General features: G+C 41.4%; 1 protein-coding gene across 1 annotated transcript; it reads right to left on the bottom strand.

Annotated features, from left to right (window-relative positions):
- Window positions 1-7171: 7171 nt before the first annotated feature.
- On the bottom strand, window positions 7172-8329 carry LOC118485508 (myosin-6-like). Its single transcript, XM_035981684.1, has 3 exons — window positions 8030-8329; window positions 7785-7955; window positions 7172-7591 (listed from the first exon to the last, which is right to left on the bottom strand). Exons 1-3 carry the CDS (start codon window positions 8327-8329, stop codon window positions 7172-7174), a joined length of 891 nt encoding a protein of 296 aa, XP_035837577.1.
- Window positions 8330-20643: the final 12314 nt, after the last annotated feature.

Raw genomic sequence — 20643 nt, forward strand, 5'->3', positions numbered from 1 at the left:
TATGTTCCTTGTCTAGACTCGAAAATCGAGGAATGTGCAATTGTGTAACTGAGATTAAACACATTAGGATAGTGTTTAATTCACTCAGCGTTGGCTCTGATACCAACCTGTCACACCCCGAATTTCCACGTGTCACCGGTGGGCCCGGTGTGGGTACAGTGACGTAGTTGGCATCGTCATAGACAATCAACACAAATAATAATGCACAGCGGAAGCAGAATAGAAACATTTCAACTTTAATTAAAATGCAATAATAAATATCACAGTCGTTGAAATGGATCCACAGGCGGATCAATAAAACAGAGATAAATAGTTCAACAGATAAATGTCGTCCGAGTTTGCGAGACTATTGTGGACGCTCTATAGGAAACAGCCAGCCTATTTCCGTATAGTACCTGCACTTAATCTTTGAGAAAAATACCGTCAGTTTACACTGGTAAAATACAAAATCGACTGACTCATTTTGAAAATGATTTAAATTTATTTAAATGCACCAGGCATAAATATTTTATTAACTTGGGATAATCATTATATGAACTTGTGAAACGAATTACATGCACTTATATCTCTGGTGGCCCGGGATCTACTGTCCGGGCTAGAGATTTAATTGCACAACCACATAAAGAGTATACACGACGGGTGTAGCGCCATACACCCCGGCTCTGGTCGTGGCCATCGCTTCGTGATAATGCCAAGGATATCCGGGACATGGTCAACAACCCCCAAAGCCTTTTAAGTAAGACAAAACTGTTTAAACGAAATCACACAACTATTCAAGACTGAACACCCATAGGTGAGAGGAACTTGTGCGCCCGATCAAGCGGTATTTTTAAATACCGTACCCCAAAGCCCGTATAGGGAAAATAGTCAAAATGTATTTACTGAGAAAGTATAAGTCACAAACGATAAGTGGTGTAGCTTTACCGGGCTTCCTAATCTGGAACAAAGGTTTATAATTAAACCTATTAGATTCCTAACGGCCTTTTATTTAAGCTTAAACTTTGACCGGTTAGTTTTAGAGTGATACGGTTTACGCACGATAAGCGAAAGATCCGGATAGAATGTGATTTAGACCCGACAAGTTCGAATACTTGTATAAATACGGGTATACTAAAATACATTCTGGATTTTGAAGCAAAAACGATATCGTTTGACCCGTTTCGGTCAATTTACGCAAACTAGTTACGTAAGCCGAACCGAAACGCGAAAAGGGCGATACGGGTAGCCAAAGATTCAAATGCAAGTTTCCTGAAGTAATATGCTTAGAATATGATATTATATCAGTAAAGTTATGTCCTATTATTGCCCGGGATAATTTTAAACTCAATTTATGCCTTAGAAGGGCATTTTGGTCATTTAAAAGATAAATAAGGGTAAATTAGAAATCTGAGTTTCGGGGTCTGGTTCATACAGTAAAATATACTTAATAATCATATTATATCAGTAGGGTATGACCATATATCAAATCTACCATTTAAAACCAAACTATGCACCGTAAGGGGTATTTTAGTAATTTCACAAGGCTAAAAATGCCAAAACTGAAACCTGAGTTCAAAATATTATTACTTACTGTTATATATAAAAAATGTGATTACATCAAGTAGGTATAAGTTTTGTGGGTTTAAAAACAAGCATCAACGCTTACTCTATGCGGTTAAAATGCTAAAAATACGGTTTAAGGGCGTTTTCGGGTTTTCACAGTAAATCTGAGATTTTTTATATTTCCAGAATACTTAAAATAATTTATTCATCATATAAAATCAGTAGAAAAAGGTTTTGGGTCAAACGGAGGTGTAAAACTCTTTTTTAAGGCTAAAACGGTCAAAACGCGACATAAGCCGATGGCTAGGTGATCTAGGATCCGTTCAGCCAAAAATTAATTAAAAATCACCAAAATTCCCAGAATATTATATATAATCAGTTGGTAAAAAGTTTCGTGTCAAAATGTGGCCAGAAAACGGGTTCACGCAAAAAGGGCGTTTATGTAAATTTATAATATAGTTTTACGCTAATGGCCATAACTCACAATCTGGACCACCAACTGATCCGAAACTTTCGGTGCAAGTTTATATAATAAAATAAAGATTCTATCCTTTCACTTTTCCAAAAAATCCCGTTTAAATCAAAAAGGGCAAAATAGTCAACTTTATGCATAAACCGGAAACAAGCATTCGAATAGGCTAAACATAGACTCAATCAACGAAAGTTCCAGAAAGTTTAACTAAAATAATAATAGTCAAAAATACTTTCCAAAACAGATCTTGAACATGCATGTACGAATCCGAATCGATAGTCTACGAAATAATCGTTTTACAAGACTTTCGGTTCCGATTCGTGGCTATACTATAGAGTGTCGAGTTGATGATGATTAAAACACATTTATATATATGTTACAAGTTATTTTCAATGATCAATCAGGTTGCATGTCATCTATATCATTAATCATGTCATTTTTCGCAAAAATCACTTCTGTTGACTTTTTAGAATTAGGTTTGACTCGACATTAAGCATGCATGTAGTGGGAAATCAGTTAGTACCCTTTAGAGGGTTTGTTTCCCACATAAATACTAATCTATAACAAGTTTCAATTCGAGAAATTACTGAAAGAAATCCGTTTAATCAGAAAGTCAAAGGTTATGAACACCCCAGTTTGACTTTTAGCAATTAACACAACAAGAATGGATCAAAGAACGAATTGAAGGCTTACAAGAGTCCTATAGATGTTAAATGGTCACTAGGAGTCGGCCTTGTTGATCAGAATCCCTCCAGAAAGCTTGCTTGAAGTGTTCTTGAGAGCTCTTGAGAGAATGCTCCTTGTTCTTCACTTGCAAATGATCAAAATGAGATCAATTCTTGTTTTAAATCAGTATTTTCGAGCTTACTGTAGTTGTAGGCTTGCATGAAATGTTATTGGTGATTGTGGAGGCAAGTTTACAGCTGTTTGTCACTCAAATTCGGACCCAAATCAACCCAAATTCGATTTTCTGCACCTGATAGTCCCACGCGGCCCGCCTGGGTCTGTCCAGGCGGTCGCCTGACCTGCTGTTCAGCCAAACATCTTTCAAAACATTGACAGCTTTGACCCCTGAACTTGTACGTGATGTTTCGGCTACTTTTCTCGACCCGTAAACCCCAAACTTGGTTTTTAAGGACCTTAGGACTTTTACCAACATGGTAATGCCCTCGGATAACTTTGCGCTCAACCGAAAAGCCCTAAATTCGACGTTGACGCTTTTAGTCCCTTAAGTACGGTTTTGGCCATAACTTTCTCATACGTTGACGAAACTTCATGAAATTTTAACCACATATTCTAGTGAGTATATTTAGCTATACAAAGCTTCGGGTCTGCCAAAAGTTCACTCAGAGGTATAAATTAAACATGTTGACACTTTTGGCCCCTATAGTTTACAATACTTCACTTTCGTGCAATTTCCGCGTCGTATGATCCATGACCCATCCGTTAAAGGTTATAAACATTATGTGGGGTTATCATAGAGTCTATTTATCCATTGTTGACACTTTGGACCCTTACGTTCCATAGTTTTCACTGTTTGTCACTTTTAGTCCTCTAAAGCATGTTTTCACATAACGGAACCTTATGACACGTGTCAAGACATTATTGGACGAAATTTTTCGAGGTGTTACACATGACCGGTGTCCCGCGCAACATCACCGAGCATTGCTTAAACACGTACCCCTCTGTCGAGCCAAAGGTCCAAAGAAGGCGCAGCCTAGGAGCAGACAAGACAAAAGCAATGAACGAGCAAGTATGTGAACTGCTCAAAGCCGGGATCTTGCGAGAGGTAAGATATCAGAGTTGGTTGCGAACCCAGTGATGGTCGAAAAGTCAAACGGCGGATGGCGCATGTGCGTAGATTACACCGATCTCAACAAGGCGTGCCCAAAGGATTGCTATTCCTTGCCTGAGATCGATAAAAAAATAGATTCTCTCGCGCCATACCGATGGAAGTGCTTTTTGGATTGCTACAAAGGATACCATCAAGTTCAGATGAAGCTAGAGGATGAAGACAAGACAGCGTTCAGAACTGATCTTGGAATCTTCTGCTACACAAAGATGCCTTTCGGCCTGAAGAATGCAGGCGCGACATATCAACGCTTGATGGACAAGACCTTTGCAGGTGACATCGGAAAGCATATTGAGGTTTACATCGATGATCTAGTGGTTAAAAGTCCCGAGGAGGACCAAATGTTGAAAGACATCGAAAAAACGTTCAACTCATTGCGCAGCGTAAATATGAAGCTAAATCCAGCCAAGTGCTCTTTTGGCATGGAAGAAGGGAAGTTTCTAGGCTTCATTGTCACGAACGGCGGTTTCAAGGTGAATCCAGAGAAAGTACAAGCTATAGAACGAATGCCCTCACCGCGAAACATCAAAGAAATGCAACGACTGGCCGGCCGACTGGCCGCGCTTAATCGTTTTCTCTCCAATCACGCCGCAAAGTCGTATCCCTTCATTAGCACGTTGCGCAATTGTGTGAAGAAACAAGAGTTCAAATGGACCCCGGAGGCCGAAACAACTTTTCAACAGATGAAAGCGTGTCTGATCGAACTCCCTACCCTGACTGCACCATTTGAAAAAGAGCCCCTCGTACTGTACTTATCCTCCTCGGATAAGGCAGTAGGGTCAGTATTATTGGTCGACAGAAACGGAGTACAAACCCCGATCTACTATGTCAGCAGGGTACTCACTGACCCAGAAACAAGGTATTCCACAATGGAAAAGCTGGTTCTTGCGCTATTACACGCCTCCCGAAGGCTGCGCCGATACTTCACAGGCCATGTGATAACTGTGCTTACAAACTTCCACATTGGCACTATACTACAGAAGCCTGAGACATCAGGCAGGTTGGCAAAATGGGCCATTGAACAGGGAGGCCATAACATCTTGTACAGGCCACGACCAGCCATTAAGGGTCAGGTCCTAGCCGACTTCATCACAGAAGTGCCGGCCGATAAAATCAAGGAGTGCGAGCTGATAGAGACTCCCGAGAAAGATGCAACAGATGAAACTTGGATGCTTTACACCGACGGGGCATCAAATGAAGATGGCGCGGGAGCAGGATTGCGCCTAGTGAGCCCAGAGAATCACGAGTTTACTTACGCCATTAAGTTGGACTTCAAAAACACCAACAACGAGGCTGAGTACGAAGCATTTCTGGCAGGCTTACGCCTCGCCATCAAAATGGGAGCCAAAAGCTTGCGCGCACATGTTGACTCACTCCTGATAGCCAGTCAAGTAAATGGCATATACGACGCGAAGGGAGAAGTCATGGCTTTGTATCTGGAACAAGCGAAAGAATTGCTCCAACAATTCAAATCTCACAAGGTTATACACATCAATCGCTCCGAAAACAAGCCAGCTGATGCCTTGAGCAAGCTTGCCTCGACCTCCTTTCAACATCTTGCCAAAGATGTAAGGATAGAGGTACTCAAGAATCCATCGGTGCTGCTGCGACAAGTGAACGTGATCGAAACGGGCCAACCTTCATGGATGACCCCGATAATCCAGTACTTGCAAGAAGGGGTACTCCCTGAAAACAAAGCGGAAGCGAGGAAGATCCAAAACAAAGCCCTACACTATGAAATGAACGGCGGTATTTTGTACCGAAAGTCCTTCCTGGGGCCACTACTGCGCTGTGTGGACCCCCAGGATGCGAACTACCTGATAAGGGAGATCCACGAGAGGATCTGCGGCATTCACTCCGGACCACGGATGGTTGTCGCGAAGATCATGAGCGCCGGTTACTACTGGCCTGGTATGCATGTCGACGCACTGAAGGAGATCCGCAAATGTGACTCTTGTCAGAGGCATTCCCAAAACACCGCGCCCCAAGAACGATCTTATCCCCGTATCCACCGCATGGCCCTTCCAGCAGTGGGGAATTGACATGGTGGGACCCTTCCCGGATGCTCCCGGCGCCGTAAAATTCATCATAGTGGCTGTCGATTACTTCACAAAGTGGGTGGAGGCCAAAGCCCTGGCATCCACCACAGCTATGATTGTGCGCAAGTTCATCTGGAGCACATCATATGCAGATTTGGCCTCCCGCTCAAAATTGTAACTGACAATGGCACCAACTTTGCATCAGAAGATCTCAAGAAATGGATGAAGGAGATGAAAATTGAACACACCTTCACATCTGTTGCGCACCCCCAAGGCAACGGACAAGTAGAAAGCGTGAACAAATGCATTGTCGAGGGAATAAAGGCCAGATTGGGGACAAGGCGACGAGGATGGGTTGATGAGCTCCCGAGCATCTTATGGGCTCATCGAACCATGCCAAAAACAAGTACCGGCGAGACGCCTTTTAGCTTGGTCTATGGATCAGAGGCAGTTATCCCGGCGGAGATTGGCCTACCCTCACCACGCATGACAGCGGTCAACACAATTGATAATGAAGCGGAAAGACGCCTTGGCCTAGACTTGTTGGAAGAAAGGCGCGAAATCGCGCGAATCAGAGAGGCCAAGTACAAGACCCAGCTGGAAAGGTACTACAACACAAAGGTCCGCATTTGTACCTTCACTCCAGGGGAATACGTCTTCCGCGACAGTGAAGCGTCAAATGCAGAACGCCCAGGGAAGTTGGCACCTAAATGGGAAGGCCCATATCTGATCCACGAGGTCCTGGGCAAAGGGGCCTATAAGTTACGCACCCTAGATGGCCACATCTTACCACGAACATGGAACGCGCAACAACTGCGCAAATGTTATATGTAACTTACTTCGGCCTTGCGCCCGTTTTTACTTTCCTGTGTCGGCTATACGCTATTAGCAATTAATGTATGAAGGCCTACGCGCCCATTCCAGACTTAATGAAAACATACGACATGTTTTTCTATTACATTTTTTCGTTACAAATGCATGCTAAACTTCTGATTAGCGCGAAAACACTCCAGCATTTTAAAATTTGTTGACAAGAACCGCCTCCAAGGTCCTCCGCGAACAAAGCGCGAGACCGGGCGGTCACCTTTTACTTAAAAGACACTTCCATTTATTCGAGTTAATTTAACCTGCGTTTTGACAGCAATGCAATAATTGCAACGGAAAAAACGAAAACGATTCATATAATAAACTTGCGCAACAACGCAGCATTTACAGTCAAGTTGCAAAAGACAATCACAAGGCACAAACGCCTATCAACAACCTATTCTATTCATCGCGTCGATCACCATCATCATCTCCGTCATCCTCACCATCGTCATCGTTGCCATTATCATCACCATCTCCACCATCATCACCAGCTGGTTCTTCATCGGATAATTCGACGGTAACTGGTGGATCGAGGACTGCTTTAAGACGCTGACACCAGTCGTCTTTCTTCAAAGATTCCACAACCAGATCCATGATAGGCAAGGTAAGGTTGTCATACGAGTTTTCAGCATGTGCAAGCGCAGCATCAGCATGTTCAGTCACCGAGCAATGGCTTACATCAAATTCCTGCCCTAGCATCTGCTCAACGTGATTGGCACATTCCAAGTAACCTCCTCGATGACCCACCGCACGCGCCGCATCCGTGAGAGCAGCAACGGCACGATCTAGCTCGCCAGCATTTAAGATGGAGTTGGCAACCTTCAACAAAAGAAAAGCGTTAAGGACAACCCTTAGCAAGATGGAAACATAAAAGACAGAAGTACAAACTTACCAGCACTACTCCACGAGTGCGCATCCATTCAGCCTCCGAGACAAGCGTATCAACGATGCCTTAGGCCTCGGAGTAGTTGGTCTGAGCCACGTTAAGCGCGGCAGTGCTGACAGCACGCACCTCCTCAGCGGTAGCAGCCTTAACCCTCTCGGCCTCCAGGTCGATCTCCAACGACTCACATCTGTCGATTTGCTCGTTCAAGCGACGTTTGAGCTCCGCAATCTCAGCGTCCTTGGCGTGGAGATCTCTGTCCTTGCTGGACAGCTGCACCTTGGCCTCAGATAACTCAACCTGGAAGCCGACAAAACAACTTAGGCGAGTTTGTTAACAACATAGCAAGAATAAATGAAAACAAATAAACTAACCTCCATCTGCTGCTTGGCAGCTTTCTCTCCATGCGCCTCCTCTACCTTCGATGTCAAATCAGCAACTTTAGCCTCAAGATCAACAATCTTCTGTCGAGCCGCGTAGGCGCGCTCGTTGTCTTGGGCGCAGATACGTTTGAACTCGGCCTTCTCCTTGGCGAGTTGCTCCTCAACATTGTGGAGTTTCTTTTGCAGGCCCTCGCGGCCCCATTCTTCGGCCTTCTTATCGGCTTCAAATTTGGCTCTCTCCTCATCAAAAGCAGCCTTGGACTTTTCAAACTCAGCAATGCGTTTTAACATGCGCTCACGATAACCCCCAGTCGTCGCGCTCTCTAACCATTGTTCGCCATTCGCGAACTATCTGGTGAATTGGCAGCACGAGCGTTGGCCTCTCCAAGTATAAAGGTGCGATATAACAATTCATGGGGCTTCGCCCTTTGCCGATTGACCCTCTGCAGGAGTAAACGAGTTTCAAGAACCACTCGCGGCAAGGGCCGACTCATGGAAGGTATCTTTTCTGTTTTAAGCCCCCAGGGGGCTTGATGAGGAGCATCACCGCGTTCTTCTTCCGGTATAAGTTTTGTAATATAGGTCACCGACAGTGTCCTTCGCCCCCAATCACGTTTGGGTTTATAACCCCCAGCTCCACCAGAGCTCGCGCCGCTAGAAGTAAACCGACCCGACCCCTTAGAAGTAGTGATCTTGGATCGATCATGGGTCTCGACATGCGCGGAGTGGGTAGGTTGGGCGACCTCAGGCCCCTGAACATTGGCAGGCTGATCCATAGCCTTCTTCTGTGCCAACTCCTTCTCCAAGGCCTTTTTCTTCGCCTCTTCGGCTGCCTTCTCCTCCTCCGCCTTCTTCTTCCTCTCTTCTTCATCCTTCCTCCTCTTCTCCTCCTCCGCCTTCTTCTTCCCTCTCTTCTTCATCTTCCTCCTCTTCCCTCCTCAACTTTCTTTTTCCTTTCTTCTTCTCTCTTCTGATTCTCCTCTGCCTTTCGCTGCGCCTCGGCAGCCTTCGCAGCGTCCTGAGCAGCAGTATCAGAAGACTTGATGGTAATCTTCGGCCTTTTCACCCCTGGCTCACTGAACTTGACACCCTTCTCAGGGGTCTTCTTCTTGATCTCTGTGAAAATAAGGGTTGATGCATCAGGGTTACGAGAACCCGCGCTCCCAGAGCTTTTTGAGCCGCCCGCTCCAGTTTTTGTTTTAGCTGTGCGCGGTAAGCCTTCAAGTGAGTCACTGACTATAACAAAATCGTCTAAGTCACTTTGTCGGAGGCGAAGAGTACCTTATCAGCAGCAGCGGTTGCGCGACTAGGGCCAGTCCCCTTGCTGGTCACTTCAGCATCTACCTTCGTCTTCTTCTTCTTCGAGGGTTTCTTCTTCTTCTCTTCTGGGTCAATCCCCAGGTCGCGCAACACACCTGCAAAGATTTTAGACCACGAACTTAGCTCGCCGTTGGAAGACCCTACTGACTCCTCGCTGGAAAGATAGAGAATCTCTTTCCCAGCAGAAGTCACAGAGCGCAAAGGACGAGGTTTAGGATATTGCGCACCTTCAGTAGCGGTTGGCGGCGAAGCAAAGGCACCTTCAACCGGAAACATGAAGTTGCCCTTAATCTGGTCATACCAGCTTTCTTCATCATCGCGCAAGGGGCGCACGCCCATGGAACCACCAAATGTGGAGAAGACAGCTTGATACAGTTGCGCCTCTAAACGTGAATACAAAAGTAACAATTAAAGCAAAGTACTTGAAAAAAAAGAAAAAGGGTGATAACTGACCTTGATCGCCGATCTTCAACACCGGAACCTCCCTGCTGTTGGGTGACCACTGGTCACTCATCTTAGCCGCTACTAAAACGTTTTCCCCAAACACCCGATTTGGGGTTGGGGTCAACTGCTGATACCACCGGGCATTTTTCGGAATTGGGAGGTCTTCCTTCGGTATTGACTCAGTCCAATCCCTAAAGGGCATGGCAATCGGCAAAACCTCTTCACGGATGAAGAAGAACTTAGGTTTCCAGTCATGGAAACTCTTCGGGGGTTTAGCAGAATCTTCTTCGCCGCACCACGGCTTGCAAAGGAGAAGAAACCCATCGTCCTCTGCAACTGGTAGAAAGCCCGAAACTTATCCACAGATGGCTCAATGCCATGAGAATGGCACAAGAACTCGAAGTGACGAACCCTCACCATCCCGGGTGGGCTCATCTGCGATAGATGAAAGTTGTAATGATGAAGAATGTGGCCCATGAAGTTTGTAGCCGGCAATCTGAAGTTACCCTGAAGAAAGAAGTCTTCATATAGGGTAATGTATCCAGGTGGTGCATCAGCCGCGGTCTGGCCCTGAGCCGGATACCGGGCATCCCACTCTGGTGGGAATCGGAAGCTCCAAACGATTTGTTCGAAAAGCCCTAGGTCCCATCTGAGGACAGGAACTGGTCCTTCCTCAGTAGCAGCAGCTTCTTGATGTTCTTCACTCATTATATCGAAAAAAGGAATCTGGAAAAACTTGAAGAAAATCTTGAAGATTTGAAGAAATCTTGAAGATGTGAAGAACCAACTTTGAGGATTCAAAGAAGGAAATTTGAGAGAGTAAGAAAGCAACGAAGAGAAGTGAGGATCTCTCACATCTCTTCGGATATATATACCCATCGCATTTAATGCGATGGGTAACCGTGCCGCTTTCGCCGCTAGGCTAACCAACGAGAGGCTGCCACGTCAAGCGGAAAACTAGGGGTGACGGTTACCACGCGCGCGTGGGCCTCACTCTCCTGACACGAAGTACAACCGCCGCAGACGGCATGATGACACCCGTGCCAGAGGTCAACTCAAACGTCGCACTCAACGACTTATCCCACCAACTTGTCAGAGTTCAAATTTCGAAGTTTTCCCGCCATAAAAATTACAAGTAACTTTAGGCAAAAGCTACATGAGCCGCGCAAGCTAAACGCCACCTTCAATAACCTTGCGCGCCTGATCGGACAAACAATAAATCCCTCAAAACCTACCTTGGTAGCTGCGCAATTGGAAACAACAATTTCCACATGCACCACACTAACCAAGATCAAAAGCACATTTTCTCCTTACTCTTGTTTTCATTAAGTCCAGAGCTCCAACCACTTGCGTTGCGCATGGGTGCAGCACTGGACTGGGGGGACTTGAAGGGGTATGGTCCCAAAAGCCGCGCAAACCTCCTCTTAGGTTGCGCGTGAGACCATACTCCTTATTTCAGTAAACTTATTAATAAGGTCCTCGCGCGCCACACTCCACGTTCTGATCTACCCCGCGCGAGGCACGGCCCTCAAGAGGCTCAGATATCAGCACTTAGCATGAAACGTTGGAACAAATGAGCATACTAACCCCGCGCGGGTTAGTTTGCTGTCCAACAAGAACTGTGCACACAGTAAGGAAGCGCACGGCTACCTACAGTGGTACACAAGGTACAAGTGGCAGTAAAAGGAGCCAATGAGCGTCCAGCAGGCTCTGGTCAATCGTGCGCCACGATCGTCTGACGAGAAGTACACAAGGACGCCTACGTGGCACCAATCAGAGGACGGAGACAACTGTCCCACGATCTCCACTTGTCTGCTGATGACAGAAGGACAACAAGGCCGACAGCAGTGACACGTGGTTCCAATCAAGGTGCGCCAGCACCGAGGAACGTCTAGAAGCCACTAAGCGGTCGACGCCAGTGAGACAAAGAGCATATCCGTTTTGTTGTCCGCTTCCGGCCCAAGGCCCATCAGTTTTCTTTCTAACCTACCCTACAAGACCATGATGATTCAAATATGCTAATTTATATCTAACCACACACATTATTTTAACTACTTATCTCAGTTTCAAATATGGATTAACTTATGATTCTCTCTAAGCAAAAACATACCTATCGAATATTTTATTGGTTATAAATCTCGTCTTATTATTTGATGCTACCTCCATCCGTTTTCTTTCTAACCTACCCTACAAGACCATGATGATTCATTCGGTTTAAGGTATCTTGCAATTGCGGAAAAACTGAAGCAGCTAAACAAGCAAACAAAGAGGAAATTTAACCCTTTTTTTTCTCAAGAAAGGCCCCAAATTTCAGCTTCGCTTTGGGCCACCAAAATGATTGAGCCGGCCCTGGTTCCGGGGGAGGGGGGGGGGGAGGGGAGGGGTCCGTCGGGGTCACATGGCACCTCACCTCCCCGATGTGTTTCCCCGACCACACCCCACCGCCTTAGGTTTTGATAATAACGGCATTTAGGTCATTTCACAATTCACACCTACTTAACTTAGGACTATGCGAGAAATGAGTGAGCAAAAGTTTACGACTATAGCTGTTATTTTAGACGGTTAGAGACTATGTAAAATTTGAACAAACGACAAAAGACTATCCAGACATTTTTCTCCTTATTTATAAAACTTTTAAAATACACTTTGAACTAGGAGATGGTATGGTCCCCACATTACATCTAACAAATCTAATTAAAAGATGACTGTAGTTCGCTAAATATTTCTGATCCTTGCACCATCTTTTCTATATCCTTATGTAATATTCATTGTCAAAAAACATAAAAAAAATCGATTTTTTTTTTGAATGGCTAACGTTGTACACCATGGGAATTGAACCCCTGACCTCTCCTATCCTAAGCTCTATCTAAACTCATCAACACCACTGGGCTATTCCCATTGTTTTAGAAGAATAGCTGCTTATTAACACAATCTGTTCTGTATCTTTATGGGGTGTTAATAGTCAATAACTTAAATTCCTTTAGCGATTGTCTAGAATAATAGTTAGAAATTTAAAATGCCTTTTTGTTTGATTGAGGGAGCTTGAACCTTTTAGGTTAGGAGCTTGAAGCTTTTGGTTAAACGCTCCTACTAGTAGTGAAGGGGTATGGTCCCCAAAAAGCCGCGCAAACCTCCTCTTAGCTTGCGCGTGAGACCATACTCCTTATTTCAGTAAACTTATTAATAAGGTCCTCGCGCGCCACACTCCACGTTCTGATCTACCCGCGCGAGGCACGGCCCTCAAGAGGCTCAGATATCAGCACTTAGCATGAAACGTTGGAACAAATGAGCATACTAACCCCGCGCGGGTTAGTTTGCTGTCCAACAAGAACCACACAGTAAGGAAGCGCACGGCTACCTACAGTGGTACACAAGGTACAAGTGGCAGTAAAAGGAGCCAATGAGCGTCCAGCAGGCTCTGGTCAATCGTGCGCCACGATCGTCTGACGAGAAGTACACAAGGACGCCTACGTGGCACCAATCAGAGGACGGAGACAACTGTCCCACGATCTCCACTTGTCTGCTGATGACAGAAGGACAACAAGGCCGACAGCAGTGACACGTGGTTCCAATCAAGGTGCGCCAGCACCGAGGAACGTCTAGAAGCCACTAAGCGGTCGACGCCAGTGAGACAAAGAGCATATCCGTTTTGTTGTCCGCTTCCGGCCCAAGGCCCATCAGCCCATAACCCCTTACACCTCTCCGGCTATAAATAGAGACCTCATTTCACAGGTTAAACATTCTATTCCCTCTACTCTCACTCTTAGCACTTAATTACTCTCAAAGCAGTCGCTTATTCTCACGCCGGAGCCTGGTTAAGAGGGAAACCCCCACATTCCCCTCTTAACGAGTAACGGTGTTCTGTTTTGCAGGATCGATTATCAAGTCGGAGCTCAAATATCCATAAGAAGATTAACCATTATGAAAGGAACATAAACCAAATCTAATTAACTCCCTAATTAGATCAGTGTTTCTTCAAGTAGCGTTTAGAAGGAGCTACAAGCTTTTAGAGAAAAATGACTATTTTAACCTTTAAAGATAATGAATTTTGTAATGCACAAGCTTTTTAAATTTTTAGTTATGTCCATTTGGTTATTTTATACATTTTATTAAAAGCTCCAGCTATTTTGACTAACACCAAATATATTTAAAAAGCTACAACTACTAGCTACCAGCTTCCTGCCACAGCCACCAGCTACCAGCTTGACAGCTTTCAGCCATCAGCTACTTTTGTCAAAAATACCCTATATTTGGATTGGATTTATCTAACAAGGGGCCAAGGGCGGACCTAAGGCTAGACCAGGGTGGGCGGGCGCACCCTCAGGAAAAAAAAATTTTAGTGTTAAGTTCCGTCGAAAATCCCGTCCGCACCCCTTGGAATTTTTCGTCCGCACCCCATGAAATTTTCTGTCCGCACCTCTTGGACTTTTTCGTCCGCACCCCTTAGGTAAAAAGCGTTTTCAATTTATATTTTAAAAATATTCTTTAGTAAACTCCTATTTTATAAAAAATGCTACCTAAATTATTTTACTTTTAATACCTAAATAACTAAACCCAAATACCCAATACATTTAACTAGCCTACTACTAAGTCTTAGCCCAATAAACAAACCCAACAAATCATCAATATTTCAAACTAAAATAAAATAAACAAGCCCAAAACCGTTACATATTCTATCCTGCTCTCTTTATCGTCCTTGCACGCCAGCGATCAGAACATCAACAGCGACAACAGTGAACAGTCAGCAGCCGCATACCACCGTAATCAGTCACGGGTAAGTTTCTTTGTTATTTTTGATGATTTTTGGCTGGTTTTTGGTTGATATTATCCACCTCCAGCGGCCTATTATAGCCGCATACTAACCATAGTAGACATGTGCTTCGTTTTGTTTTCATTATGTAATGGTGGGTTATATAAATTAAGTTCTTTTGTTTTACATGACCCGACTCGACCCGAACCGACCCGATTCGAACCAATTTTTTATTTATATACCTTGGGGCCTAAAATTTTTAAAAATGTTACGCACCCCCATTGAAAAATTCCTGGGTCCGCCACTGCAAGGGGCCTTTTAAGCCCTATTGGAAAATTATGGAGTGGCACAGCAATATATCTAACATAATTAACTATAAAAAATGTTTTTTTTAAAGGGTGCCTTAGCCCCTCTAAGCTACTCATCAATCCGCCCCTGGACACGAAGGCGGACTAATATGTCTTGATGCAACTCGTAGTCCTAATTGACTGGCTACCAAGTGTTTACCATATATAGAAAGAAAAAAAGTAGAATATTACTAATAGGGTGATGATCTATTGGCAAATGCAAAACCTTTAAACACTTTGAGAAAGGGAGGTATTGAGATCAAGTTCTACAGACGAGAGAAATAAAAGAAATTTTTAGCCATTCAAAAAAAAGTAAAATATCGAGTTTGGATCCTCGTGTCGTTCCCGTTTTTGTTTAACACTTATCTCATTATGTACTTGACTATTAACTATAACACACCAATATATGTTGTATATTTTTATACGTGTATACCGACAAAAAACCAAGATCAAGCAAATGGGTTTTACGGATTCATGTGCAAACAGTTCTTTTCTATTTAATTGTCCTGTGTAAATATATCCTTTGTTGATTTATTTCCCTCCGATTATTGTGCCATCCTTGTTATGGCCACTACTAAATAAATATTATTACTATACTAATTGGTTGTTATTATTTCCCTCCGATTATTGTGTCATCCTTGAATATTTGAGTTGTTGGGATTAGTTGTTAAAATGTTTAAATTTATTTATTTTAATTTAATGGTTGGTTCAGAATTATGGACATTGTGGTTCCACCTAATATGATCAATCAAGTTCTTAACCACAAAATAAAATTGTACTTGAAAGTAAGTGGGATTCCTTCGCATAATGTGGAAAAATACTGTATATGCATAAAACATAAAACAATATTAGAATAGTATAAACAAAAGTTCAGGTTATAAGTTGCGAAGGGATTTGAAGAGAGGGTATTGAGCGATACGTGGTTTTCTCTTTCAAGCCCAAAATGCACGGGGTGGGAGGTGACGCTTTTTGATACCCACCTTTTTTGTTAAAAAACTAAATAATATAGGCATTTAACCCAATAGTTATTTTTATCCTTTCTAAACCGTTTTATATTGGTATAGTGCAACAATATTTTTTAAAGCTTCAAATTAATCCCTTACACTTTAAATAATATAGGCATTTAACCAAAAAGTTTTATTTTTGCTATTATAACTTTCTTTCATTTGTTTTTTTTTACAAATAAATTCGCGATATAGTTTTTTTAGAAAATGACCAAGCTGGTTCTCATGGAAAAAAATATTAATTTACTTTTACGTTATCTAAAGTTAGTGCTTTAAAATCGTCCATTATTAATTAGAACAAGTTGGTTTTGATTATATATTGTAAGTAATATAATATAGTAGCTTAAACATTTGATTCTTTACCATTTGGTCCGTATGCAGATTACCCGCTGTAACGTGCGATGAAAAAATCCTAGTTATTTTTAATATAACAGTTTGTTTGCATATTAATAGAATTTTCTTTTGTTTTTTAGTGAATAATTATGTTTAGACTTTAATGATTTTAATATTTGGTCATCAACTTTAATAAAATTATAATTTTTCTTTTTATTTTTTTTAAACCAATTTACACTGCAACCTCTGACCTTTAATAAAATTATCATTTTGAGTTTATTACGAATTTTCTGTTACGGGATTATTTTTATGGGTTTCGTTTTTCTATATCAGCGCTCCAAGCGAGTTATTTTTATCTACAATTTGACTTCAATTTTCGTGTTGTCGTTTCTAAATCGATCGAATGTGTTAAACGTTTTCTTGTTTGGTTTTTATATTTTCATTTGGTACAAGCGGTGATACATAGCCCACCTTGCAAATTATAATTTTGTCCATCTAAGAAAGGTCATGCTATCTCACATCATCTTGTTAAAAATTTGCAAGGTTTTTATATTTTCATTTGGTACAAGCGGTGAACACCCATCAGACTTTCAATTAACTTATTTTTATGCTTAATCGCCCATTGGACCATATAGTAAAGGAAAGTTTTTAATTTGTTCATCAATTGGTGGAGAAGCTACAAGACTGGTTCGCTGAGTAGGCCGAGTTGTGGACGAGTTGAATAAGGTTGTCCGAGTTTGAACTCCAAGAAAGTTCATAAACCTATTATTTTTCTACTCCACATCGCATGATTAAAAATATTGCAAGGGTATGTTGTTATAAAAGGAGAACATCCATCATGCTTTCAGTTACCTTATTCGTCTCATTGGTCATAGTAACAAAAAAGCACATAACATATGTATTTATCCACGTCGATGGAGAATAGAAAATAAAAAAAATGTCGAGTTATATAGATGAATTGCATGTTTATCTTAGCATACTCAATGCATGATCAAAAGTGCTCATGTGATGGTTGGGATATATCATACATCACAAAAGTTAAACAAAACTTCGAGCGTCCCTTGTCTTATAAAAGGGAGGTCCAAGCTAAATTCACTATCGTGACTTTAATTGTTAGCCAACCAAACCTAGCTAAAACTTTCAAGCTTTGTATCCAAGATTAAAGACGGGCGAGATCAATTCATCAACTTGATATCAACTGAATTATTTTAATTTAAGTGAAAGTGTAAAACTGTACAATACCCAACAGTAAGTTAATAATGTGGTTGAATTTTACACCCGCCGCGAAGCGAGGGATTCCCTACTAGTTAATAAAATCGAAATATCAAAATGTCATAGTAACTAGAAAGCAAGCACTCGATGCATGAACATAAATTATAATTATAAATATGTGTAAACTGTAACTAAAGCATACACTTCTGTGAGCCCAAAGCAGTTGTAGGCCCACATAAATTTGCAGTTACCTTTTGAGTTTTTGAAGTGCAGGTATGTTGGGCTTTGAATCTGTAGGTATGTTGGACTCTAAACCTGGGCCAAGATGTGAAGCTGATTCAAATCTTAGGCTACAAACTTCACCATAGAATGTAGATGCTTATCAAAATGAAGAAGACCATGAATCCCAAGCCCTAATCAAGTAAAGACAGAAGACATCAATCGACATTTCAATACTAAACCATTGAATGCTTCTCTGTTTGTTTCATTAAGCAAATTGTTGAGGTTGGTAGGTTTTGTTTGCTACTTTGGCTACAAGCGGACCCGTGGTTGCACTTAATGGTGTCGGTACCTGAACACAACCTTTTCGTTGGCGGACCTTTGAGCGACATTACTTTACATACTCGAATGGATATTATTTTATTAATGTCGTTTACTTGTGTAGCCAAGTGGATGTCGACATAGAGATAAAGAAAAACAACTTCCTATTCAATTATTAAATGAATAGTGAGACGCATGCACCTCTGAACACACCCATTCACATGTAATTATCAATCATGCCATATGGTTTATTGTATTATGAGTGACACAGGTAATTATCAATCATGCCATGTGGTTTATTGTATTATGAGTGATGTACAATTTGAACATATGATATGATATCTCACATCAACAGAATTGGGCAATATTGTAAAAGAATGATATATACCTTGATATCAGTTTTAGTTTTCTTTTTTCTTTTTTTTTTCTAAGGGGCTTTTTTGTTAGGTTTTTAATTAGGAAAAATAAAGAGTAAAATGCCAAAATAAAGAGTAAAATGCTAAAATGGTCTCTGAGTTTAAGCCACTTTTGTCATTTCAGTCCAAAAATGAAACTTTTTGTATCTGGGTCCCAAGGTTTCATTTTTATTGCCATTTTCATACAATTGTCAAACTGGATTAGAATTTTCTGTTAACTTCTTCATTTTTTATCCTTTTCCTCATTTAATTATAATATATATTATTGCATAAAATGATGATTATACCCTTCACTTAAATGAGGAAAACAACAAAAATAAGAGAAGTTAACAGGAAATTCTAACTCAGTTTGCCAATTGGATAAAAATAGGAACAAAAATGAAACCTCAGGAACCCAGATACAAAGTTCATTTTTAGACTGAAATAGCAAAAGTAACCTAAATTCAAGGACCATTTTGACGTTTTACTAAAAAATAATATTCCAGGACACTTAAATTGCTAACATGACAAAGTCTTTAATGCATATATTATTCGTATCAAGACAGAAATGTGAACATATGATAGATATTTCAAATAAAAGTATGATGAAATAAAAACTACATTTCGTATACAAACGGTAAGAATCATTTAAAAAGTGTCATGTGGCATCCAACCAATTATAGAGAAACGGTAAATAATAACCTAAATAACTAGTTTAATACCCGTCCGTTGGACGGGTTACGTGCATTAATGTAATATAACATGAATGAACATAAAGAAATAAAACAGAGTCAGATTACACAAAATTATATGAACTAACGTGACATAAAAAGCTAACCTATATCAAGTGTAGACAAAATTATACAAGGAGACAAACAAAAACAACAATCTTTTATAAAAGGAAAACGAACGTCACAAGTTAACAACCATAAAACAATATAAAGTAAATCTGGTAGATAACACACATCGTTATCCAAAAAAAGGTGGAGAATGCTTCCATTTTCAATGTTTTATTTAATACTTTTTGTAAGAACGACGAAGCATACTTGTCGATTATATTATAACGCAACGTGAATTCGCAGTAAGATGGGGTGGGCATGCAACTTCTAGGGTTATTTTTATTTTTTTTTCTAACTTGTTAGGTTTACTAACCGAAAACACTTGCCTCATCAGCATGATTACCTCAAAAGAATACCCATAAGTGGAAATGGGGGAGATCATAACAACCAATTGCCATAATCCCAAGCCTTACTTGATAATAATCACAAGGAACCGGGAAATATTTTCAAGGAGTACGGATGAGAGGTTTAACCAAATTTTTAAGGGGTGTGGTTGTGATTTTGGCCCTATAAAATACACAAAATTTGTTTTCTTTTTCAAGGGGTGTGTCTACCCATCCAACCCCTTACTAGGTCCCGCCCCTAATCACAAACCAAACATCTTATTGCGTATCTTGCTAAGCAACCATTTGCAAGCCTCAAAATGTAAATCACGTTTTCCGTCATGATATACTTTGGTGGGTTCAAAAGGCTAATATTTTTCATGAATACTACAATTTGTGAATTTGATGACTTTTCTCATCTTTCAAAGGAGATTCGAGATATCTATGGCGATTATAACCATTTATATTCCCCTTGGCATGGAAGTCCACCACAAATGAGACCAACATACCCTGCAACACAAAATATAATAATTATTTTCATTTTCCATTACCATTAGACATTAGTTGACATATAAGTTAAGACACTTGTGTGCTAATCATATCAGATGAGGCAGTATGTTTGTCTTAATTCCCTCAGGAACAAAAACACAGGTCTTGTCCTTTCATTTTCTGAGCATAAAAATGCAAGATAATTTTTTGCCAGCAAAGGAGAACCTTATTAAACAATCAAAACACTGCCAGCAAAAGGAGAACCTTATTAAAGAAACAAAACATACAACCATTTCCTTAGCAAGAAAACTAAGGCATCAGAGAGTAGAGCGTACTGCATACACCAGAACAAAGCAAGACACAACACAACTACAACCACACCCAAGCCAAAGTCTAACCCTTCAAAGGCGGTCCAATTCTCCATGCTAAGACCGTTGATGCGGCATCTCTTCTCCATCCACCAATAAGACCCAACTTGTATTTCTTCGGGACCATATTAGCGGACTTGTGCTTCCAGTTGAAGACCTTATCATTCCGATTAGACCAGAGCCTCCATATAGTCTTCATAGAAATGGCTTGGATCACCTTGTGTCTCTTGGGCCACATATC

Source organism: Helianthus annuus, chromosome 2 (genome assembly GCF_002127325.2).
Source record: "Helianthus annuus cultivar XRQ/B chromosome 2, HanXRQr2.0-SUNRISE, whole genome shotgun sequence".
Lineage (NCBI taxonomy): Eukaryota > Viridiplantae > Streptophyta > Magnoliopsida > Asterales > Asteraceae > Helianthus > Helianthus annuus.